The following is a 24736-nucleotide window of genomic DNA, read 5'->3' on the forward strand; positions in this document are numbered from 1 at the left end:
TCTCCGGAAGCATCGGTCTAGCCGGAACCATCGGTCGTTCAACCTTGCAAGATGGTATAGACCTGCCATCTGCAAGTACGGAACGTATCTGTCATCAAGTCGCATGCCCTGCTGCCGCCGCATGCTCCTAATGCATCGCTGGGGCTGCGCATGAAATGAACCGCATAGTTAGAACCAGCTTAAAAACTAACCACAACCGTAAGCAACACGATAAATCATCAACAAACCATTCTGCTAAATAAAACCGCATAACATTACATGAAAGATAAGCAACTGGAAAACAAACCCATAGACCGCACAACTAAACCGCTAACATAAACCAGCTTAACGAGATCCACTAACAAGAAACAGCTTAACTAAACCGGTTTACATAAAATAGCTTGCGTAAAACAACTACCATCAAACAAGTCAAACAAATCACCAACATAAAACCACTAACGAAAACCACCTACCCTAAACCACTCACATAAACCGCTTGCATAAACCACTCACAAAAACCGGTAACATCAACCACCAACATAAACCACTAACAGAAACCACTAACTTAAACTACTAACATAAACCACTACCCTAAACCACCAACCTAAACCACTAACATAAACCACTAACTTAAACCGCTAACTTAAACCACTAACATAAACCACCAACAAAATCCCCTCACATAAACCACCTACATAAACCACTAACATAAACCACCATCTAACCCACATGCAAAACCACTAAGTCACAAATACCGCTAGAATCAAAAATATTTCCGTACTAACCTCGTCGTTGATGACCCCGGCTATATGAGCGACTCTGTCCAAGCGATATAACCGTGCCGGATCGTCCCCCATCAGCAGAGTATTCCGTTCAGGTCTTCCTCGGAGAGAATCTGGGTCGTTTTCTCTGAGATTTGGTGGGGTAGGGGGAAGGAATAATAGTTCGAATGAGGGTGATTCGAACTCCTTATATAGCCGAATCACCCCTAATTCGAACCAGCTTGGTTCGATTTATGAAGGAGCACGCCAAGGGTAATTCGAACCAGCTTAGTTCGAATTACATTCAAAGTTCCTCTCCACCTAATTCGAACCATCCTGGTTCGATTTACTAAGGTTTGTAGTTCGAACCACCCTAGTTCGAATTACATAAAGATAGCGTTTGGCTTATTGCTGAAACGATTTTCAGTTTGGCGTATTTACGTTACACACTTCTTGCCTTGACTTATTAGGGTTTTTTACCCTAAAATTTATTCACTTGACTTCATATAATTATTTTTTATTTTTTAAATAGATCTTTTTGTTTATTATTTTTTTATTCTTTTAAGTTATACTTAAATACTATTGTACAATGATAAAACTATTACTTAAAATATAAGTATGACTATTATATATTAATATTTTAATAATTAAAAATAACATTCAATTTTTTAATTTTATCTTTCAAAAATGATGGCAACATATATTTTCAATAATATTATTACAACTTAAATAATATTAAAAAAATATAAATTATTGAAAAAAAAGTGATATATAAACGACAAAATCTCTAGATAATTATTAAATACAACTACACAAAAAAATAGAAAAATTAATGAATATAATGATACAATCACCTAGTATACATGTTTAGCAAATTAAAAAAAATAAAATAAAAACTATGGTCATCAATCAAATTTTAATTATACAAAAAATTAGCAACATTGAAGATCAGAGGTAGAAAGAGAAAGAGGTATAAGATTATGTAAGAGGAGATAAAAAAATGTGTGAAGTAAATGTTGATTTATATAATAAATATAAGAATGAGTGATGATTATGAAAAGAGAGAAGGGATTAGATTTTAATTAAATTTATACCTATTAAAAAAAATTAACATTAACATTAAAAATAATAGTATAACCTACATAAAAATAAAGAGTAAGAGAATATAAAAAATTGAGGTTAAACACTGATTTATAATGAAGAATGGGAAGCAATAAATTTGATATGAGAGAATAAAATAAAATTTGTAATTCAATTATAACTATTAAAAATAAATAATATTAAAAAATTTGTTATGATATTATACAAAGATAAATTATTATAAAAAGATAAAAATACAATAAAAATAATTTTATGATATAATGTAAAGATAGAAGACTATATTATTTAGAAAAAAAAAGTCTTATATGCATGATAACATAGAGTAAAATCAAATATTTAAGGATGATTATGAAACTATCTTGAGTTTTCTTTATAATAGATTATAAATAAATATTTATTAAATAAGGAATTTTTTATCTAAATAAAAATTCTCCTAACTAATGTAGTAGTCTTTAAAAAGGGAAGGGGAGCTGGGGAGGGGAGTAAAACTTAACAAGCATGCATTTTTACGATTCCAGTGTTTGAGACTTTAATTTGATGACATGATATCATAAGGTGCATTTAATTAGTTTTCTTTCGATTTCAAGGGGAAAAAAGTTCAGCATTTACAAATTTTAATTGATTTTTCGCAATTTCTTCTTATAAAATAATATTGCAAACAAAGAACTTTTAAATGGCACTGCAAAAACATCGATCAATATTTTGTTTAATTTTGGCCGTTCAGAAAACTTTTTGACCCCATGTTTTAGAAGAACCAAAGGACGTTTTTATAGAGAAAAATTCTCGAATAAAATGAATTAAAATACTATTAGATAAAAGTTTGGTTTAATAAAATTTGTTGAAGAGATGATTGTGCTCTTCACAAAACACAAACAGCTCTTTTCATGTTTAGTAAATAAAAATAATTTATTCAGAATTCTTAAAAATAAAAAAATACTTTTAAAATTAGTTAATACTATTACAATAATATCTTAATTTGACACAATAAAAATAACAATCCATAACATTAGTAAATTTCAATATTAATATCATAACAGATAACTTTAATCACAACTCTAACATTGAAATAGATAAAGTAAATTAATAAAATTTTAGTAAAGTTTATATTTTTATTAATAATATGGTAAATAATTAAAATATAATTAATTCAAAAAATAGAGAATACAAAATTTAAATTAAATTAGATATTTGTAAAATTATTTGATTCAAGGTTTTACTATATAATTAGTCTTTGTCATATATGATATTAGAAAACACAGCGATAATTAATGAATGTTAAATAAGGCAAGTTCTAGCTATTTTTTGTTTTTCTAACATTACCGAAAAATAAATAAATAAGTACCACTAGTTCACTATATATATAAAGAAATAATATTGAAAATCTTACCTCATATTTGTAACTATTTTTAATTTTTAAATAAAAAGGTTAAGTTTTTATTTTTGATATTTTGAAAATAATATATTTTAAAAAATTATTTATTTAAATATTAAAAAAATTAAAAAATGAATAAAAAATCTCCACCATGGTTCTACTTCTACACTTGTACTATATATATATACAGGGACGGGCATAAGGGGGCGAGTGGCGGCCTCGGCCTCTCCAACTTTTTTTAATAGTAATAAGTTATTATGTATAATTTAATTTTTTTTTAAAAAATATTTAGTATTTAGTCTAATATAAATAAAAGTTCAGTCTAATTTAAATATTAATAATTTTTAATATCTAAAAAATAAGTAACAATATTAAAAAAATCTGAAAAAGATATTATTACTAATATTTTTTAATTAAATAAAAATTTTTAAATCTCAAAGTGAATTCTTTTTCTTCTTGTGGCCATTTTGTTTATTCGTTTGGTATTAATTCTCTCTGTTTCAACTGCTACAATTAAGAGATATTTTTCAACTATGAATATTGTGAAAAATAACTTAAAAACAAAATAAAAGATGAATTTCTTGCTAATTGTCTTTTAATTATATTGAAAAGAAAATTGTTCAAAATTTTGACACATTCTATTATTGGTGAATTTTATGATACGAAGAATCGACCACTTCGTTAGTAAAAAGTATACACATTTTTTTATTTTAAAATATATTCTCTATCCGTATATTTTTATAATACATCTTATATTATATAATTTTTTACATAATTTTTAATATTATATGTGTTATTAGCCCCCATAATATCATTTCTGGATCCGTCCTATATATATATATATATATATATATATATCCACGACAATAATCCAACACTTAACCCTCACCTTTACCCTTTGGAATCATCATAAAACAAAACAAAGATGAAAAGAATATTAAAAATGTTGGTGATGCTAATAAAGTTTTTTAGCATAACTCCAATGGGTTTATTGGCACAAAATCTTCCAGAAGATTATCTTGAAATTCATAACGATGCACGTGCAAGTGTTGGAGTTGGTGAGTTAAAGTGGGAGATAAACCTAGAAGTAGATGCTCGCAATTTCGTGTATAAACACAGAGGAGATTGCTTGAAGGAAGGACCCGGGGCGCATTTTAGCGTGGGTCAGAACAATGCACGCAAATTGGGATCCCTAAACTTCAGTGGAGTCGACGCTGTGAGAACGTGGGTGGCACAGAAGAAACATTACGCCTACAGATCCAACTGTTGTGTTAGTGGTGAATGTCGTGCCTATAAACAGGTTGTTTGGAAGACCACTACTCATGTAGGTTGTGCTAGAATCATTTGTCACAATGATGTGGGCGTTCTTATTACTTGTGTTTATGAGCCTCCGGGGAACATTCCAGCCATTCGTCCCTATTAATTAATTTCTTTATTTGTTAATTATTAATTATCAGATTAAACTCTACTGACTACTATGATATTTATTGTTACGAAATAAAAATGAGTTACAAGTCTTCTACTAGCTAATTCAATTTGCCTGTAGTATGAGTTCGCGCTTCAACTATGGTTTTTTGGTTTTGCCTTAAAGTTACGTACAAGTTGAAAATTGTTTCGCAAGTAATATTATAAAGATTTTCGCCGGAAATTATTTTTTAAATGGTAAGGATCATGGTGTAATATCAGGTTACTAAGAGTGTTAGGGAATTAGCAAATTTTATAATTTATAACCATTAATTAGTTATTATTAATATTTTTAATAGTATAAAATTATATCTATATGTAAAATTACTCATTTTTCTTTTAATGCACAGCTAGATGCCTGCAAGCTGCCACTTGTTCCACCACAAGTAAAGAAAAAAAAATCAAGTATGAGAGTGATGACTTTCAATCTTTCACAAAGAGTCATTTAAAGATGACAAAAGTAACTTTTGTTTCCTAGGTCATAAGTCTTTCATTTTGCATAAAATGTCCATGGTTCGGATTCATAAATAATGTAATCGACTTCTTTAAAGATAGTGTAATTTCGAATTTTTGTGATGACTGATTTTTTAAAATTGTATTTCATTTTAATTTTGAACTCTCCATCCTCAAGATTAGCAACACCTATAAAAAAAATTGTCACTCTTTGATCCGTCAAAACAAAATTAAGGAAACATTATCCACTCCTCACGTACCTATATTCGCATATTCAAAAAACTCCAATGTATGCATGGCATCAAAATCCAAGTTACGCAAAAAATGTGGAACGTCCATTGATTGACTGACTGCTGCGGGTAGAACCACTAAAGTTTTCACGACTACCTCACCTCTCCCATTGTCGTCCTCATCCTCGGCATCGGCTTCGTATGTAGTTTCGAACTCCTCATCGTTATCATTGTTCATTTATTGGTACGCTTCAACTTTGTCATCTTGCACATTTGGGTCATGTTGAATCTCATCCGCAACTATATTTTCAAACTCAACATATAACTCAATCCTTGGGTGTTGCACCTGCGTTTGCTGGTGAATATGAAACATTGAATACTTGTTTCGTCAACAATTGACATAGTCTCAAACTGTATCAGGCCACCAAATACGACAACCAGACTCCTGTAGAGAATGTTGTTCACCTTCTTTAAAATATCAATCTCTATGTTCTGACAGAGCCCGTACTGTAGTTTCGCGAAACGTTATAGTGCACGAAACTACAAACGAAAATGTATTCTCACACGCAAAACTCATCTCCTCATATGTATTTCATATAATCTCATTATTGTGGTAAACCACTATATTTGTAGTGCCTTCCATCACACCAACAGTGCAATAAAACACCTTTCTTGCAATAAAGTAAAATGGTAACGAGTTTCGAATTTTATAGACAAATGACTCATCTCGCAGGTTATGTGTTGCAATGTCATCCAACCAACATTTGACACATATACAACAGGCAGAGTGCGTGTTGCTTGCATGCCTAACATGTGTCCGACACACAGGGTGCGTGTTGCTTGGATAGCCGCCACGTGAACAACACGCATGATGTGTGTTGCTTCTAATTTGGACACGTGTCCATTACGCTCCATGCGTGCTAAGTCAGCATGTGACCTGCGTGTTGCACCTGCTATATCTGCAACGTCCACCCACTTGTATACACACCAAAAAACTTTATTTCCAGCAAAAATTTACATATTTTGTCCATATTAACATTTACAAAAATGATATTTGTACACCAAAATCAGCTACTAATATATTTGTGTATAAATATATGTGTGGTTTAATTTATTTTCAATGTGTATTTATACTTCAACATATATTTTATATTAGTGACTGACTTTAGTGGCTGATTTTAATGTACACATAACATAATTCTAAAATTTTTTAACCCTTTGTCTATTAATAAATAATTAAATTTATTCTTATCTCTATACATGATATTTTTAAATTTTAAGATTATTGCGTATTATTCTGGACTTCCTCATTAGACAATCCAGGCCACCTTTTATGAATATATAAAAGAAAAAGGGACATTGATTTTCACTTAATCATTTGACTGTTGCAATAATTAACAGAATTGTTATTGCATTCCTCGTATATTCAAGTGCATCAAATGACAACTTTCATATAAATAATTAAAAAAATAAGTGCCACTGGTTCACTATATAAAGAAACAATATTGAACATCTTACCTCATATTTGCAATTATTTTTAATTGTTAAATAAAAAATTTAAGTGTTTATTTTTTATATTTTGAAAATAATATATTTAAAAAAATTATTTATTTAAATATTAAAAAATAATTAAAAAATAATAAAAAATATCCACCATTGTTCTACTATATATATATATCCACGATGCACTAGCCCTCATAAAACAATAATCCAACACTTAACCCTTCATCAATATATAAAACAAAACAAAGATGAAAAGAATAACAAAAATTTTGGTGATGCTAATAAAGTTTTTGAGTATAACTCCGTTGGGTTTACTGGCACAAAATCATCCAAACGACTATCTTGAAATTCATAATAAAGCACGTGCAAGTGTTGGAGTTGATGTGAAGATGGAGTGGGACAAGGTCCTAGAAATAGAAGCTCAAGATTTCTTGTTTGAACACAAGGGAGATTGCTTGAAGGCAGGACCCGGGGCGCATTTTAGCGTGGGTCAGAACAATGCACGCAAATTGGGATCCCTAAACTTCAGTGGAGTCGACGCTGTGAGAACGTGGGTGGAACAGAAGAAACATTACAACTACAAAACCAACTCTTGTGTTGGTGGTGACTGTCGTGCCTATAAACAGGTTGTTTGGAAGACCACTACTCATGTAGGTTGTGGTAGAGTCATATGTCACAATGATGCAGGCATTCTTATTACTTGTGTTTATGATCCTCCCGGGAACATTCCAGCCATTCATCCCTATTAATTTCTTTATTTATTAATTATTAATTATCAGATTAAACTCTACTATGATATTTATTGTTACTAAATAAAAATGAGTAATTACAAGTCTTCTACTAAATTAAGAGTTTGTTGAATCTCGTTACTTTGCCAACAATATTTTTGCCAATTTCTTCTCATTCTTGTTTATGATTGTGTTTAATGAAAGTGTCTTTGTGGATATGTCTAATTAAAATGTCTTTTTTATGGCTGTGTCTAATAGAAGTGTCTTTATAGATGTATTTTTTGAATGTGTCTCTTTATACATGTGTTTAAAATATAATAATTAATTATTATTGACAATAAGTTGGCAGATAATATATTGATACCCTATACTTTTTCTTATTAATTAATTCAATTGATTTTGCGCAATCGTCCCATCTTATAAAATAATATTGCAAAGAAACCCTTAAAAATTATTGCAAAAACATCACTATTATATTTTGTGATGGTCGTTCGTCACACATCTTTTTGACCCCAAGTTTTGGAAAAACCAAAGGACATCTTTTATGGAGAAAAATTCTCAAATAAAGTGGGGGTAAAATACTATTAGATGAATTATAATGGTCAAACAATGAACGTATAATATCTGGCACAATTTTATCATTTACTTAATTTCTTTTTGTTTAAAAGAAAATGATTGAACCAAAAACAATTTAACCAATTAAACCAACAATTCTTTTATAAGAAAAATAATTAATAAAAATTATCCTTAATCAATATTAATTATTTGATTTAATTTAATTTTTAAAATACTAATGGCTTTAGTAGCTGGTCTAATTATTTTCATTTTAATAATTTCAGTTAAACAAAAATAAAAATCAACCTTCACTAATATAATGAAATAAATGGTGCCACCTATCATGTTCTGAACTTTATCATCATCAGAGCATCCACCACCATTTTGAATATTAAAAAAATAATATTTAAGAGATAATTAAAAATTAATCTAAAATACTTTGTCTTATTTTATATTTTTTATTGTTGTTTATAATATTTTAAATTTATTAATTACGGTTGGAATAATTAAATAATATCAAACATTATCAATAAATAATTATAAATGTCACTTGTACATAAAATTATAAATATTAAATTAAATAAGATTTTTTTTATTATTGTCATCATTGTTCTTACGTAATTATTCGGCCGCTCCAATAATTAATAGACTTATTATACTGCATTCTTGTTCAAGTGCATCAAAGGACAACTTTCTTGTAAATAAAAATAAATAAATAAATACCACTAGTTACTATATAGAAAAAAATTGAGAATCTCATATTTTTAATTCTTAAAAGGTTTTAATTTTTTATTTTTTGATATTTTCAGAAAAAATATATTTAAAATTATACTTATTTAAATATTAAAAAAATTAGGAGAATTAATTAAAATTCTCTATTACTATTCTATTTTATATATTCTTTGGACATCATGTGTCCCAGAAAAGCAAAATCCATGTGTCACGTAATATTTTAGTTGGGATGAAAATTCTAAAATATGTTTGCTAAAGTTTATCTATTAATGTTTGTCTAATTTTGATTCTATTTAATGTTATCTAGAAAAACTTGTAAATTAAAAAGCATTTAAACTATGTTCAAAATATGAGCTTTGGTATTCGTGTTTTTCAAGTGATTGGATTCTTATCTTGTATAAGAGAATTTATGCAATCTGTTACTATTAATGGACCATTAAGAACCAAATATCTTATATTTGTTTAGCATTTAGATATATAAATTATGTTATAGATGTAATACTTGTATTGTGTATGGTAGTATTTACTTTTTATAAATACATAAATTATGAATCAAATGAATAATGAGTTAGATCTATAATTGTATAGATATTTTGATGTAGAAAGTTTTATTGAGAAGAAAATTTTTGATGTTGTAGTGTTTATATACATAAAAATTTTGATGTTGGAAAAAATTATAATGGCTTAAAACAGTTACTAAATATAAGAAAAAGTAACAAAAATTAATAATTTGGTCACGGTTTTAAACCATTATTAAATATATTAAGACGGTTTAAAATAGTTACTAAATATAAAAAAATAGTCATAGAAACTAGTAATTTAGTGATAGTTTCATATTATCGCTAAAAATATTGTAACAGTTTAAAATAATCAAAAATTCTAGAAAAGACCGTCACAAGATTTAATAATTTAACGACGATTTTAAACCGTTGCAAAATATAGCACAAAAAAACTAGACAAGTGTTACAAATTAGTAATAATTTTATAATTTAAAATTGTCATTATATCAGTTGACGATGCTCAAATTCGTGATGCTTCTTTTGACTGTTGCTAAAAATATTTAATGACGGTAAAAATTGTCGCCAAACATTAAAAAAACCATTGCAAAAATATTGTTTTGTTGTAGTGTATATTGCTCGTTTTTATTATGATAACATTATATAATCTATTTATTGTCATGATGATATTATATTATTTGTAAGCATATCGATTAAATAATATAAACACTAATAGCAAACAAAAAGTGTACACAAGGGATTAGTAACACGGATGATGTAAATTGTCAAAAGAAATATTTTCACATAATCTAAATAAAGAATACTAATTGGGACTTAAAGTTGGTAGAAAAGAGAAGGCAGTTCTCCTCCAATTCTGATCTAAAGTATGTTCCTATCCACTGATTAAATAAATGATTATCGAGAACGAATAATCCGTTAATTTTTTTTAATTATCCCCTTTTAATTTGCACAAAAAAGACAAATAGAAAAAAATGACTCCGTCGTTCTCTCTTTTTTTCTGAAGAGAGAATTTTTCTAATAAATTAAAAAAAATAAAAGTATTTTTTATAACCTAAAACAATAGACGAAGGGTTATAAAGATAATTCCAATATATATATATATATATATATATATATATATATATATAGCATTCAATATGAAAAAGAAAACAAGTAACAGAATGGTTAAGTGTATCTCATTATTTGCAGAAGAAGCGGATTATGAATCTCCCTTTACATTTTTTACCGGATTTTTAACTTTGATATATACATTAAAAACAAATCTCATTAGTAAAACAAAATATTTGATAGAGGATGTTACTCTCTTTGAATGTCCAGGGTTCAAACTCTAGAAGATGCCAACTTTTATTAAAATCCTAAATTCCAATCGGATTTTGGGGCGACACAGGATAGAATAGGTACGGACAAGTATATAATATAGGAAGAGTTTTAAGTATACCAGAAGTACCGGTGTTTCAGTTGTTTTAACTATTGATCTGAATTATAAAAAATATATATAATATATATTAATTAAAATTAATGGTTAAAACAACTAAAACACCAGTGTTCCTGGTATATTTAAAATTTTTCCTATAGTATATACTTATGGATAATAATTGGGTAATACATGGGTTCGACCCTGTTTTATTGTCATCCCTACGTGTTAATGAAAAATTAACCCAATAAATATATGAATACGGTACTAATTGAATTTTGAATAATAAATTTTTTTTATCTATCTGTCATTGTTTTAAGAATTATTTATTAAATTGTCATTGTTTTAAAACAGTTACCATTCTTTTATTTTTTTCATATTAAATTATCATTTTTATTTTTAAAGTGGCTGTAAGTGAAGCAAAAAAAGAGCATATGAAGGTCTCTACCAGTCTTTGGACACGAAAGAAGGAGAAAAATGTATACATAGAATCGCAAAGAGCCGTGAAAGAAGAACGAGAGATTTGGATCAGGTTAAGTGCATAAAGAATAAAGATGGAGAGGTGTTGGCTCAAGAGGAGAAGATTAATGAAAGGTGGAAGAGCTACTTCTACGAGTTATTTAATGAGGGACAGAAGACTCTTCCGTGCCTTGGTCGGTTATGCACAAGGGAAGAAGATCAAAACTTTGACTACTATTGAAGGATTCGAGACTTCGAGGTAAAAGAGGCTCTAAAGCAGATGAAGAATGGCAGGGCAGTAGGACCTGATAATATCCCGATTGAGGTTTGGAAGGGTCTTGGAGAAAAATGCATCAACTGGTTAACCAAGCTTTTTAATGAGATTTTAAGGTCAAAGAAGATGCCTGATGAGTGGAGAAAGAGCACCTTGGTACCTATCTACAAGAATAAGGGGGATATACAAAGTTGCAAAAACTATAGAGGGATCAAGTTTATGAGTCATACCATGAAGTTATGGGAAAGGGTGATGGAACGGAGGTTGAGAAAAGAGATACAAGTAACAGAGAATCAATTTGGATTTATGCCAGGGAGATCTACCACTAAAGCGATATACCTATTAAGAAGGATGATGGAGAGGTATCGTAGTAATAAAAGGGATCTACATATGGTGTTTATTGATTTGGAAAAAGCGTATGATAGGGTACCAAAGGAGGTCTTATGGAAGGTTTTAGAAAAGAAGAGAGTAAGGATCGCATATATTCGTGCAATTAAAGACATGTATGATGAGGCCACAACTAGTGTGAAGACTCAAGGTGATGTGACAGAGAAATTTTTTATTGGTATAGGATTACACCAGGAATCATCTTTAAGTCCATACATTTTCACATTAGTCTTGGAAGTACTCACAGAGCACATCCAAGAGCCTGTGCCATGGTGCATGCTTTTTGCCAATGATATCGTCCTTATGGGAGAGTCAATGGAAGATCTAAATAAGAAGTTGGAGTTATGGAGAGAAGCTCTAGAAGGGTATGGTCTGCACATTAGCCGTAGCAAGACGGAATATATGGAATATAAATTCAGTCTGAGAAGGGAAAACCAAATATAGAGGTGAAGATTGGAGAAAACATCTTACGAAAAGTTAAAAGTTTTAAATATCTTGGGTGCATCATACAAGATAATGGAGAGATTGAACATGATGTAAATCATAGGATCCAAGCAGGTTGATCAAAATGGCGGAGTGCATCTGGTTTTATATGCGACAAAAAAATGCCTTTAAAACTCAAAGGTAAATTCTATCGCACCGCTATAAGACCGTCTATGCTTTATGGTACGGAGTGTTGGGCGGCTAAAGGGGAGCATGAACATAAGCTGAGTGTGGCAGAGATGAAGATGTTGAGATGGATGAGTGATCATACGCGATTGGATAAAATAAAGAATGAATATATAAGGGAGAGAGTTGGAGTAGCACCCATTATGGAAAAGATGGTTGAATTGCGTCTCAGGTGGTTTGGACATGTGAGAAGAAGACCGATAGAACATCCAGTCAGGAGAGTGGATGAGATGGAAGATAGACAAGGGGCGAAAGGCAGAGGAAGACCTAAGAAGAACATTCATGAGGTGGTCAAACGAGATCTACATGTAAACGGTCTCTCTGTAGACATGATACATGACAGAGCACAATAGCGTTGTTTGATTCATGTAACCGACCCCACTTAGTGGGACAAGACTTTGTTGTTGTTGTTGTATTTGTAAAAATTTAAAATGTTAATAAATTTATTTTTTATGTTTATTTTCATATTTTGTAACTACATTATATTGTATGTAGACTTTTTATGGTGTATTGTTGTTGTTTTTAATGTATTTAGTGTTTATCAATATTATTAGTAAAGGAGTTGTTTAGGGGAATGTTTTAGTTGTTTTTAATTTTTGAATATTTAATGTTTATTTAAAAGATAAATTCAACAAATTCAACACCAAACTCAAAAATATCAAAGAATTTGTCAAAAAAAAAAGTAAGTTTTTACCTTTTTTAGTGTTTGCGGCTTTGATGACACGGTATCATAAGATGTGTTAATAAGTTTTTTTTTAATTTTAATTTTTAAAGAAGAAAAAAAAAAGACATCATATATTAATATTAATTGATTTTGCGCAATTCCTTATGATAAAATAATATTGCAAAAAGAACTTTTCAAAAGTATTGCAAAAACATTAATATTTTGTTTTGGCCGTTCACAAACCTTTTTTACTCCAAGTTTTGGAAGAACCAAAAGGACATTTTTGATGGAGGAAAAATTCTAAATAAAATGGAGGCCAAATGCTGTTAGATAAAGTATTATGGTCAAACAATGAGAATATAGCATATGCAACAATTTTATCGGTTTTTATGTTAAAAAGAAAATGATTGAACCAAAAATAATTAAACCAACAAATTTTTTAAAAGAAAACAAAATAAAATAATTGATCACAAAAATATCCTTAATCAGTATTAACTATTTGATTAGATTTTATTTTATTTTTCAAAAGATCAATTGATTAATTGGTCCAATTATTTCTATTCTAACTATTTTCGGCTCAACAAAAAAGTTTAAAAAAATAATAATATCACTCCCAAATTGATAACACACTTTTTTTAATTATATCTTTTTTTTTTATCTTCTTCCAAAATTATCCCTAATTCTTATTTGTCATATATATAAGAGTAAATTACCAATTATGTCTCCGAAATTGTAAAACGCTGACAATAATAACCTTCATATTTGTTAAAGACAATTATATCCTTAAAAATTCTAAAAACGCAACAAATCTGCCCAACCGTGAAGTGAGCCCTTCTCCGTTAAACGGAGCTTGGTGATGTGGCAGACGGGATTCCAACGTGGCATCCTCATAAGGCCTTCCGTCCCGTTTCAGGTTTATCCCTAATTCATGAAACCCTAATTGTCCAATTCCTAGTAAATGACCAGGCTAACCTTAAATGAAACACTCCATTTAACTATGACCATTTTGGACGCGGGAAACTGAAGAGTTTCTTAGTGTTGGTCTATGTTTCTCTTCGTCTCGTGTGTCTTTGCATTCGCGTCTTGAAATTGTTAACATCACATGCAATCTCACGTTTGGCATTGATAGTAGGTGAAGAAATCTCCATTGAACAACGAAGGTTTCGGTAAGCATTCATTGTTTTCGTTCTTCTTGTTATCAGTTCGTTGGGGTTTGCATATTGTTGGTGATGAAGTGAAAATTTTTTTTGATAGTTGTCTTGATGTGTTGATTTATCTGATTGTTACTTATTTGATATTTTTTGTTAGATGGCAACTCATATCACGTTTGTATATCACCATCGGGGTTGGTTAGAGAAGGATGCGGATGGTGTGGTGAGGTATAACGATGATTTAGTGAGTGTCATCGACAGGGTACATGTTGATACATGTAATCTGTTCTTTGTTGAGGGTTTGTTTCTGGATTTAGGTTATACTAGGTATAATGAAGTGTATTGGTTGGAGTCGGGGATGGATTTAGCTAACGAGCTATGGGTGATGCTACACTGAAGAATAAAAACAGGGTCCACTTGTATTTTGAGCATCCTGTTGACGCCGATCCAGAGTTAGTTGATGAAGTTGAGGGACCTCCTTCAGAAGACCAGCAAAATCATGACCAGGATCTCCCACAGCATGATGAACATGGAGGACCAGATGATATAGTAGTTGATAGAGCTATTTCAAAAATTCAGGAGAACTCATCAAGATGATCCCCCACAGTACGAGGAGCAACAACAACAGGAGAGTGAATCAGTGTTGAGTAAAAGGGGGAATGATCAATCGGAGAAAGGTGACGTAGGTACTAATAACGTACCCATTGAAACTGAGGCTGCAACTGTTGAAAATGAGGAACCTAATTTAGGAAATAACCATGAGACACACGTTGAAGGCGAAGAGGGGCAATCTCAGCGTCAGGAAGCTAAAGGCTGGGGAAGAAAGCGCAGGAAGAAACATGGAAGGCCCCAACAGTCTGGTAGAGCGCAACCTGATGCACAGAACAATGGTGACGAACAACCAGGTTAGTATATGTGTTGTATATTTTTGTAGCTTAAAACATGCAATTATTCACAATTGTATTGTTAATGAATTGTAGAGCCTAGGATGAAAATACTAGACAAGTGGAACTTAGAGTTATTTTTTTTGTAGGCCAATCTCAACATATCCGGTTCAACAAGTCAGTCTGCTGGAAGGAGAGCTCTTAGGACCAACCTTGGGAGGAGAGCAACCAGATCTAGCAAAGGTCCTACATCAACTCCTAAAACTCCCTCCAATACTGCTGCTGCCGCTGCTGCTTCTTCTAGCAGGGAAGGAATCAGGGTAAAGATGCCTATTATGAGGCCCTCATCAGCTCCAAGTCCAGCAGCCACTCCAAGGCCCACAGCTCCAAGTTCAGCAGCCACTACAAGGCCCACAGCTCCAAGTCCAACAGCCACTCCAAGGCCCAACCCACCATTTAGGCCCCCACAAATACGGTCCGTTGGACCTACTTCAACTGTTGTCCCTGGTTTAAGAGTTGCAAACACCACAAGGACTTCCGTGGTGTCAAATGAAACCATGAATGGAGCTAGTAAAGCAACAACTTCTAGGTTCTCTAAGTTCATGCCAAATCAGTCTGGTTGAAGGAGACTTGGATCTGTGATTAGTTCTTCTTTTGGGTTATAAGTTGAAGTTTAGTTGCAATACTTTTCTACTTTTTGAGTTATATGTTGATATTAGCATTGATGGTTGTTGGCCTTTCCTGCACAATTTAAGTCTTTTGGTGTCTGATATTAAGACTAATTAGCGAGTATTCAGTATTTTGGTTGGAATAATATGTGTTAAGGCTAAATGTTATGCAGACCAAATATTTTGGTTGGAACAATATGTGTTAATGCTAAATGTTATGCAGATCAAATATTTTGGTATTATTCGTGTTCCTTTGGTAGTGTTTCATTTCTTAAACCCATCTCAAATTAGTTAGCATATCTGAGTTGCCCTTTTTTACTTATTTGTATTCACTCCATTCATGTTATTGTCAGTATTCAATTGAGTGTAACACACAGATCTAATTCATTAACAAGCAACAAAAATAGCTACAACAATGTCAACATAAATTCCACAAAACAATAACACATAACATCCATTATTATACATTGTCCTGCATGCATCCCTTCTCCTATCTAACCAAACAAATCACACTCAAAATCAAACTCAATACAATTCCACACATAATGATGCATAGAAACAATTCAACTATCTTCATGTGCTCCCTCATCATCTTTTCATCTCTGTGTATGGTCTCTGTCTCAAGACTGGTAAATCTCCCTTTCAAGACTCCACATTCATTGCATACTAGTGTTCCATTCTTCAAGATTTCCTCCAGCTCAACAGATTCCTCATTGGTTTCGTCCATTCACTGAAAATAACGACACCCAGTGTTCTTCGTCTGCCCAGCACAAAATCCATTCATCAAGCTCAACTCTCAATAGGGAATGGGGACAGATTCAACAGAAAATTCATACATACCTTCCACAGAGGACACCTGAAAAACCATCTCCCTTGATTTCTCCTCGTCTTCGACTTCAACACCACCACCTAAAGACGGCAGAAGCATGTCCCGTCATATGGCTTGCTCCCGTGTTCGTCGAGCCCTTCAGAGTTACTATTTTTCACTGACTGTGTCCTTCGATTGTTATTGGACATGCCTCTGCTTCCACCATGCATGATAGTAATTAGGGTTTATGTTTGTCATGAATTGGGAAAAACATTCTCTCACATTCCATATAAAGGAAAAACGGGACAGAACGCCTTATGAGGATGCCACGTTAGAATTCCGTCTGCCACATCACCAAGCTCCGTTTAACGGAGAAGGACTCACTTCACGGTTGGGCAGATTTGTTGCATTTTTAAAATTTTCAAGGGTATAATTATCTTTAACAAATATTAGGGTTATTATTGTTAGTGTTTTACAATTTCGAGAACATAATTGGTAATTAACTCTATATATAAACATACATTTTCATATTTTTTGTTATATCCATGAAGATTGTAGATAGTTTTGGAAGACAAAAAAAAAAGTATAATTAAGAGAGAGCACCATTATCAATTTGGGAATGTATTATTATTTTTCTAAAATCAACCATTATTAATAATAAAAAATATTATGTACATACAAAAAATCAGTATATCTCAATCATTATATATTTATATATGAATTCATATAATATTTAAATTATTTTTATTGTGTATTTTAAATTTTAATATATATTTTATATATAATTAATTTTGTGTATAGTTAACGTTAACATGATTGAAAAATAATTAGACCGCATATCATGTTATGGACTTCATGTTCATCTTCAGAGCATCCACCTTTTATGAATATATATAAAAAAAAAGGAACATTGATTTTACTTAATCATTCGGCTGCTCCAATAATTAACAGACTTTGTTACTTCATTCTTGATGTAATCAAGTGCATCAAATGACAAATACCATATATATATATATATATATATATATATATATATGGTAATCTTAACTCATATTTTTTATTATTTTTAATTCTTAAATATTTTTGAATTTAAACTTTTTATATTTTCAAAACAATATGCATTTAAAATAACAAATTCATCTTAATTTTTTGATCCGCAAACATTTAAATCTCTGAAGATTTAAAAATATAGTTAAGTTCCTGATCTATTTAAAATTTGGACACATCGATTCTTGAGTTTAATTTGTCCAATTTTAAAAATTTTTTCACGTGTGCATTTGTATCAACCAAGTCAGTACAACAGAAGTCACGTTTGATTTTTCTATTAAGTTTGACAGACTCAATGAATATGAAGGATCGATATGTCCAATTTTTTTAAAAATGTCAAGAATTTAAATATATTTTTAAATCTTCGATGATTTAAATGTCTACGAATCAAAAAATCAAAAATCTATTTATCTTTTTCTCTTAAATATTAAAAAAATAATTAAAACTCACCATCATTATTCTACTCTATACGAAGATTTAAATGTCTACGAATCAAAAAATCAAAAATCTATTTATCTTTTTCTCTTAAATATTAAAAAAATAATTAAAACTCACCATCATTATTCTACTCTATATATATATATATATATATATATATATATATATATATATATATATATATATATATATCCAAAACTACGAGCCTTGTTAAAACAATAATCCAACACAACACTTACCTCTACCTTTTGCAAATAAACAACAGAAAACAAAACAAAGATGAAAAGACTACTAAAAATTTTGGTGGTGTTATTAAAGCTTTTAAGTGTAGCTCCGTTGAGTTTATTAGCACAAAATCTTCCACGAGACTATCTTGAAATTCACAACAATGCACGTGCAAGTGTTGGGGTTGGGCCATTGAAGTGGGAGCCAATGCTAGAAATGGAAGCTTACGAGTTCTTGCATCAACACATAGTAGTTTTTTGCTCGAAGGAAGTGCCCGTGGCGCGTTATGTTAGCATGGGTCACAACATTGCACGCGAATTGGGATCCAAAAACTTCAGTGGAATCGATGCTGTGAGGACGTGGGTGGCACAGAAGAAAAATTATAACCACACATCCAACTCTTGTGTTGGTGGTGAATGTCGTGGTTATACTCAGGTTGTTTGGAAGACCACTACTCATGTTGGCTGTGCTAGAGTCATGTGCGACAACAAAAATGCAGGAATAGTTGTTAGTTGTGTGTATTTTCCTCCGGGCAACATTCCAGCTTTACGACCCTATTAATTAGTTCACGGTGAAAATTTAAGTGCAGTTATCATAAAGTTATTAATTAAAGAGGAGTGTTAGATAAATAATGACTATCTTAAACAACATGAATAACCGTCAATCAATAATACAAATACATTACACCCTAATTTAATACTACTCATTAAATTTAAGATTAATTTACTCTTTTAATCCTATTAATTCACATTGTTTAAAAATGTTGTTGGTTACCTATATTTTTCTTTAATTAAAAATTGTTAGATGATTTAATACGTTTGAATAAATTGTTATTTAATGGTCTAAACTAACAACTTCACGTAAAAATAACTTTACATGAGTTTACACCTTAGTTTATTTATTAAATAAAGTAAACTATCAATGGCGCTGATAATCAAGTATTAAACCTACTTTGCAGCAAGAAAAAGTATAGGTAGACAATAAAAATACTAAACAATATGAATAATAGATATATTGGATGTTCATTTTACTAGCTACATGTGTGAATTGTTATTCTAATATTAAGATTTGTTCAAAAAAATTATTGATTATCTAACATTACTCAACAACAATAACAATCAAGTATTCCAATTATGATCAAATTTCAATTAGTATCAATTTATCTAGCTATTCTAGACCTACATTAGAACAACAACGATTTATATACAAGTTTTAATTAGCATCGAATCCCAATTACTTTAAAGTGTTATTCTATACAAATTCGAATAAGCATCGGTTTGTCTATTCTAAAGTTACATTAAAATAACAACAATCAAGTATAAAAAAATTAATATAGAATAACTAAGGAGCATTGACTGCATTTAATTGTTATTCTTATTTTTTAGGAGTAGTATTATTCGCGTTAGATTTGAATAAATATATATTACAATCTTATTTAATTGAACGAATCTAAAAAGTAAATTGCATATTAAAAAATCAAAAGATAGTATCGAAATTATATAAATGAACATATTTATATTATATTATACTCTTATTTAATTAATTGAATAAATATAGATTTATATTTGTTGAGTCTAGTTTGATTTTGGGTTACATTATGATGACAAACATTTATTTGGGTTGAAAGCCCAATAATGTTTAATGTGTGCTTCATTGTGGCAGGCCCAAGTATACTAGCTTATGTTGCAGCAGCCCATCAAAACTAATTGAAAAGCAGCTCACATTGTTCCTTGGTATAGCAACCAAGTCCAACAATTCCTCATGGCACCATTCAGAAATAAAATGGCTATGTGTTGGCAAAAGAAGAAAAGAAAGAAAAGGACATCTGTCAACATCAAGGACAGCTGGGGCTCTAGCAAAGCAACAAGACACAAGGACTCTCACCTCTCCAAGGACAAACAGTAAAGCAAATTTCAGCAAAGGAAAAGCAAAACACAAAATTGCCAAGCAACAGAGGAAGTGGGTGAAGCTCCTCGTATGGCAGAGATCATGGAGCAGGATGCAAAAGAAGAGCATGCCAAGGAAGAAAGAAACACCAAGGACAGCAGAGGTAGTGGTCGAGCTACTCCAGCTGCAGAGGTGGTGAAGCAAGATGAAGAAAGGACTGCATGCCATCAAGGACAGCTCCAACGAGCAGCTGGCACAAGGAAATGGAAGAGGCAGAAATTCTAGGCAAGCTGAAGATATATAAGAAGACTCATTCCATCATTTCAAGTTAAGAGAGAGAGCACACACATTCAGAGCACCTTCTCTAACACAGAGCTGAAATCTCTTTCTTCTACTCAAGCTTAATTCTGATTTATTGTTATGGCTGTCTTGCGTTATTTTCTGTTTTGAGAAAAAGGCAATTATGTGAGGTTCAAAAGCCAAGAGAGAAAAGGCAAGAGTGATGCAAAAATAGCCACTGTTTGTTTTTCTGATGTAATTTGGGTTTATGAACTAGGATTAGTTCCCCTTGCCAAGTTGGGTTAGCACTTGGTGAGAATTGAATCTGTGTAGATTCTCCTTCCAAGTTGGGATAGCACTTTGGAGTTGCTAAGCTTTGGTGAAGAAAGCTTAGGGGTAGATACTAGTTGAATTAGGGAGTAATTCAATAGTATTGGTGTATATAACCTGAGAATTATAGTGAAAATTCCACCATGATTTGTGGTGGAGACTGGATGTAGGATTCATGGCACAAAGAATCCGAACCAGGATACATGCTGGCTTCTTTCTCCTCTTCTCTGCACTTATAATTTTCTGCATATGAGACTATTTTAAATAATCTCCTGCAACTCGAGCAACAGCAAAAACAGAATTTGAAACTTTAAGTTTTAAGCCAACTTGATTCAACCCCCCCTTCTCAAGTTCAACTAGAACCATCAATTGGTATCCAGAGCAAGGTCTCAAGAAGGCAAGCTTCACAGCTTGGAGTAAAGATCCATGGCCAACAACATGAATCCCAACATCGTGGCTTTCACTCTCACTGAAGGGCAGTCCAACAACAGACCTCCCTACTTCAATGGCAGCAACTACTCTTACTGGAAAGAGAGAATGAGAATCTTCGTGCAATCGATCGACTACAACATCTGGAAGATCATTCTCAATGGTCCAGACGTTCCTACCAAACAGAATGCTGATGGAGAAGTTGTGGCAAAGGAGGACAGCGAATGGACAGATGAAGAAAAGAAGAAGGTTGAACTCAATGCCAAGGCAATCAACCTAATGCACTGTGCAATCAGCTTTGAAGAGTTCAGAAAAGTGTCAAGGTGCAAAACGGCTAAAGAAATCTGGGATAAGCTCAGACTCACTCATGAAGGCACTAAGCAAGTAAGGGAGACCAGAATTGACATGCTGATGAAGGAGTATGAAATGTTCAGTATGAAGGAAGATGAGAGCATCGATCAAATGTTTGAAAGGTTCTCAATAATCATCAACAATCTGGACGCTATGGGAAGAAACTACTCTGAAGAAACCTTGGTAAGGAAGATTCTGAGGAGTCTTACCAAGAAATGGGAAGTGAAAAGCACAGCCATCTCTGAAAGGAATGATTTGATCAAAATCACCTATGATGAGCTGAGAGGCAAGCTGCTGGCTTATGAAACCACTCACATGTCTCAAGACAAAGATGACAAAAAGAAAAGTATAGTACTAAAATCAAGAATGACAGCCCAAGGAGAAGAATCTGATGACAGTTTCTCAGATGAAGAAATGGTGCTCTTTGCAAGAAAAATGAGAAGACTACTGAGATACAAAAACAAAGGCAAAGGAAGTTCCTCATCCAAAGATGTCAAGAAAGATCAAGTCAAGTTCACATGCCATCACTGCAAGGAGCCTGGTCACTTCAAGTCAGATTGCCCTCAACTTAAGAAAGGCGAAAAATCCAAGAAAGACAAAAGGAAGGTGATGATGGCAATATGGGAGGACTTGGAGAACGACACCAGCTCAGAGAGCTCAGATCAAGAAGCTCAACTATGTCTGATGGCAGATCATAATGATGAAGATGAGGTAGATCTCTCTGACTTATCTATTGATGAACTGCACTACATTATCAAAGATATTTCTGTGAACTCTAAGAAACTCTTGGATAAGTATGCTAAATGTAAGAAAGAAAATGAGGCTTTGAGGACAGAAAATGATCTTCTTTTGAAAAAGGTTAAGGCAAATGAAACTAGCAATGAAAAGTTTTTAAAAGAAGAAAACATTGCCTTGCGAGCTGAATTAGAAAAATACAAGCTCAAGCATGAAGTTACTGCTTCCACTGATTTGATTTCTGAAAACAAAAAGCTGAATGAACAAATAAAAAATTTGAATGAAGACTTAGCAAAGTTTGTTCAAGGTTCTCAAAATCTTAACAAACTACTTGCTAGTCAAAGGTTTGGATCTGAAAAATCTGGACTTGGATTCATAGAGGAAAACAAGGCTGTTTTCAAACAAAACTTTAAAAAATCTGAAGCCTCCTCTTCCAAGCTTTTCAAACCAAAAGGATTCAGCAAACCTAAAAAATCAGTAAGCAAGAATCATTGCTACAAGTGCAACAGAAATGGTCATGATCCTCCTCAATGTTTCATCTTTCTTAAGTCTTTTGGTAATGATAGTAAATTATATAAAGTTGTTCATGATTATAATGCTCTTGGGCAACCAAGAAGATTTCACATCAAAGGATCCAAATGGATTTGGATACCTAAGGTTAGTTGAAGAACATGCAGGTTTGCCTTGCATCCAAGAAGAAAATGGACATGTGGTATCTTGATAGTGGATGTTCAAGGCATATGACCGGAAGGGATACTTTCTTCATTAAACTCAACAAGTATAATGGAGGATTTGTCACTTTTGGAGATAATGGTAAAGGTAAAATAATTGCCATTGGTAAGGTTGGCAAAGATTTTTCAACTTGTATTGATAGTGTCTTCTTAGTTGATGGGTTAAAGCATAATCTATTGAGCATAAGTCAATTGTGTGACCTTGGGTATGCTGTAACCTTTAGGAAATCTGATTGTAGAGTCATAAATGAGAAAACAGGGGCTGTTTTATTTGTTGCCAAAAGAAGTGACAATGTTTATGGTATCACTCTAGATGATCTAAAAGTTCAAAATGTAACTTGTTTCTCTTCAATGGAATCTGAAAAATGGATGTGGCATAAGAGGTTAGGACATGCTAGCATGTTCCAAATCTCTAAGCTTGTAAAGAGAAGCTTAGTTAGAGGTCTTCCTAATATAAAATTTGACAAGGATATCACTTGTGATGCTTGTCAAATGGGCAAACAAATTAAAACCTCTTTCAAACCCAAGGAAGATGTCTCTACTAAGAAACCATTGGAGTTGTTACATCTTGATCTGTTTGGACCAACTAGGACTCAAAGTCTTGGAGGAAAGAGTTATGGCATGGTAATTGTGGATGACTATACTAGATCTGGCTGGGTGTTCTTTCTTGCTAATAAACATGAGTCCTTTTCTGTTTTTGAAAAATTCAGCAAAAAGATTCAAAATGAAAAAGGTTCAAAAATTATTTCAATAAGAAGTGATCATGGTAAAGAATTTGAAAATCAATACTTTGAATCTTTTTGTGATGAACAAGGCATATCACATAACTTCTCTTGTCCAAGAACACCTCAACAAAATGGTGTTGTGGAAAGAAGAAATAGAAGTTTACAAGAAATGGCTAGAGCTATGTTATGTGAATATGAAATTCCCAAGTTCTTGTGGGCTGAAGCTGTGAATACAGCTTGCTATGTTCTAAATAGAACCATCATTAGGAAGTTTTTGAAGAAAACCCCATATGAACTTTGGAAAGGGCATCCTCCCAATCTTAGTTATTTTCATGTGTTTGGCTGTAAGTGTTTCATTCTGAATGTCAAAGAAAATTTAGAAAAATTTGATCCTAAAACACATGAAGGGATTTTTATTGGTTACTCCACAAATAGCAAGGCCTATAGAGTTTATAACAAGAACTCCAAAACTGTTGAGGAAATCATGCATGTCACTTTCTGTGAGACTAACATTATTCCTAGTGTTTGCTTAGATGACAGTCCAGGTTTCGAAGCTGAACTACCCAAGAATGATGAGCCAGTTCAACAAAATTCAAGGTCTCAGGAAGCTGCACCTACTAGCAACGAAAATTCCAATTCTGCAGGAGACAATTTGGAATTATCTCCTGTTGTTGCAGAAAATAATGATGCAGAGGCCATTGTTGATCAAGAGGAACGTGTATTCTCACACCAGTCAAAAAGACCAAGAGAATGGAGTTTCTGAAAAACTATCCTGAAGAGTTCAT

At 31.9% G+C, this 24736-nt stretch overlaps 3 protein-coding genes and 1 pseudogene across 3 annotated transcripts; all 4 read left to right on the forward strand.

The window, feature by feature from the left end:
- Positions 1-4195: 4195 nt before the first annotated feature.
- LOC148549990 (pathogenesis-related protein PRB1-3-like) lies at positions 4196-4636 on the forward strand. Its single transcript, XM_088495892.1, has one exon. It carries the CDS (start codon positions 4196-4198, stop codon positions 4634-4636), a length of 441 nt encoding a protein of 146 aa, XP_088352018.1.
- A 2616-nt stretch (positions 4637-7252) lies between these two features.
- LOC148549991 (uncharacterized) lies at positions 7253-15324 on the forward strand (annotated as a pseudogene).
- A 3214-nt stretch (positions 15325-18538) lies between these two features.
- Positions 18539-19045, forward strand: LOC110265386 (pathogenesis-related protein 1-like). Its single transcript, XM_021108365.2, has one exon. It carries the CDS (start codon positions 18539-18541, stop codon positions 19043-19045), a length of 507 nt encoding a protein of 168 aa, XP_020964024.2.
- A 2361-nt stretch (positions 19046-21406) lies between these two features.
- On the forward strand, positions 21407-23161 carry LOC148549992 (uncharacterized). The gene has a single exon (XM_088495893.1). The coding sequence runs from the start codon at positions 21407-21409 to the stop codon at positions 23159-23161; it is 1755 nt and encodes a 584-aa protein (XP_088352019.1).
- The last annotated feature ends 1575 nt before the right edge of the window (positions 23162-24736 follow it).

Source organism: Arachis ipaensis, chromosome B8 (assembly GCF_059453495.1).
Source record: "Arachis ipaensis isolate K30076 ecotype BB chromosome B8, ASM5945349v1, whole genome shotgun sequence".
In the NCBI taxonomy this organism is placed as follows: domain Eukaryota; kingdom Viridiplantae; phylum Streptophyta; class Magnoliopsida; order Fabales; family Fabaceae; genus Arachis; species Arachis ipaensis.

Coding starts and splice junctions, on each gene's coding strand:
- LOC148549992 (XM_088495893.1), top strand. CDS start 21,407: ATGGCCAACAACATGAATCCCAACATCGTGGCTTTCACTCTCACTGAA.
- LOC148549990 (XM_088495892.1), top strand. CDS start 4,196: ATGGGTTTATTGGCACAAAATCTTCCAGAAGATTATCTTGAAATTCAT.
- LOC110265386 (XM_021108365.2), top strand. CDS start 18,539: ATGAAAAGACTACTAAAAATTTTGGTGGTGTTATTAAAGCTTTTAAGT.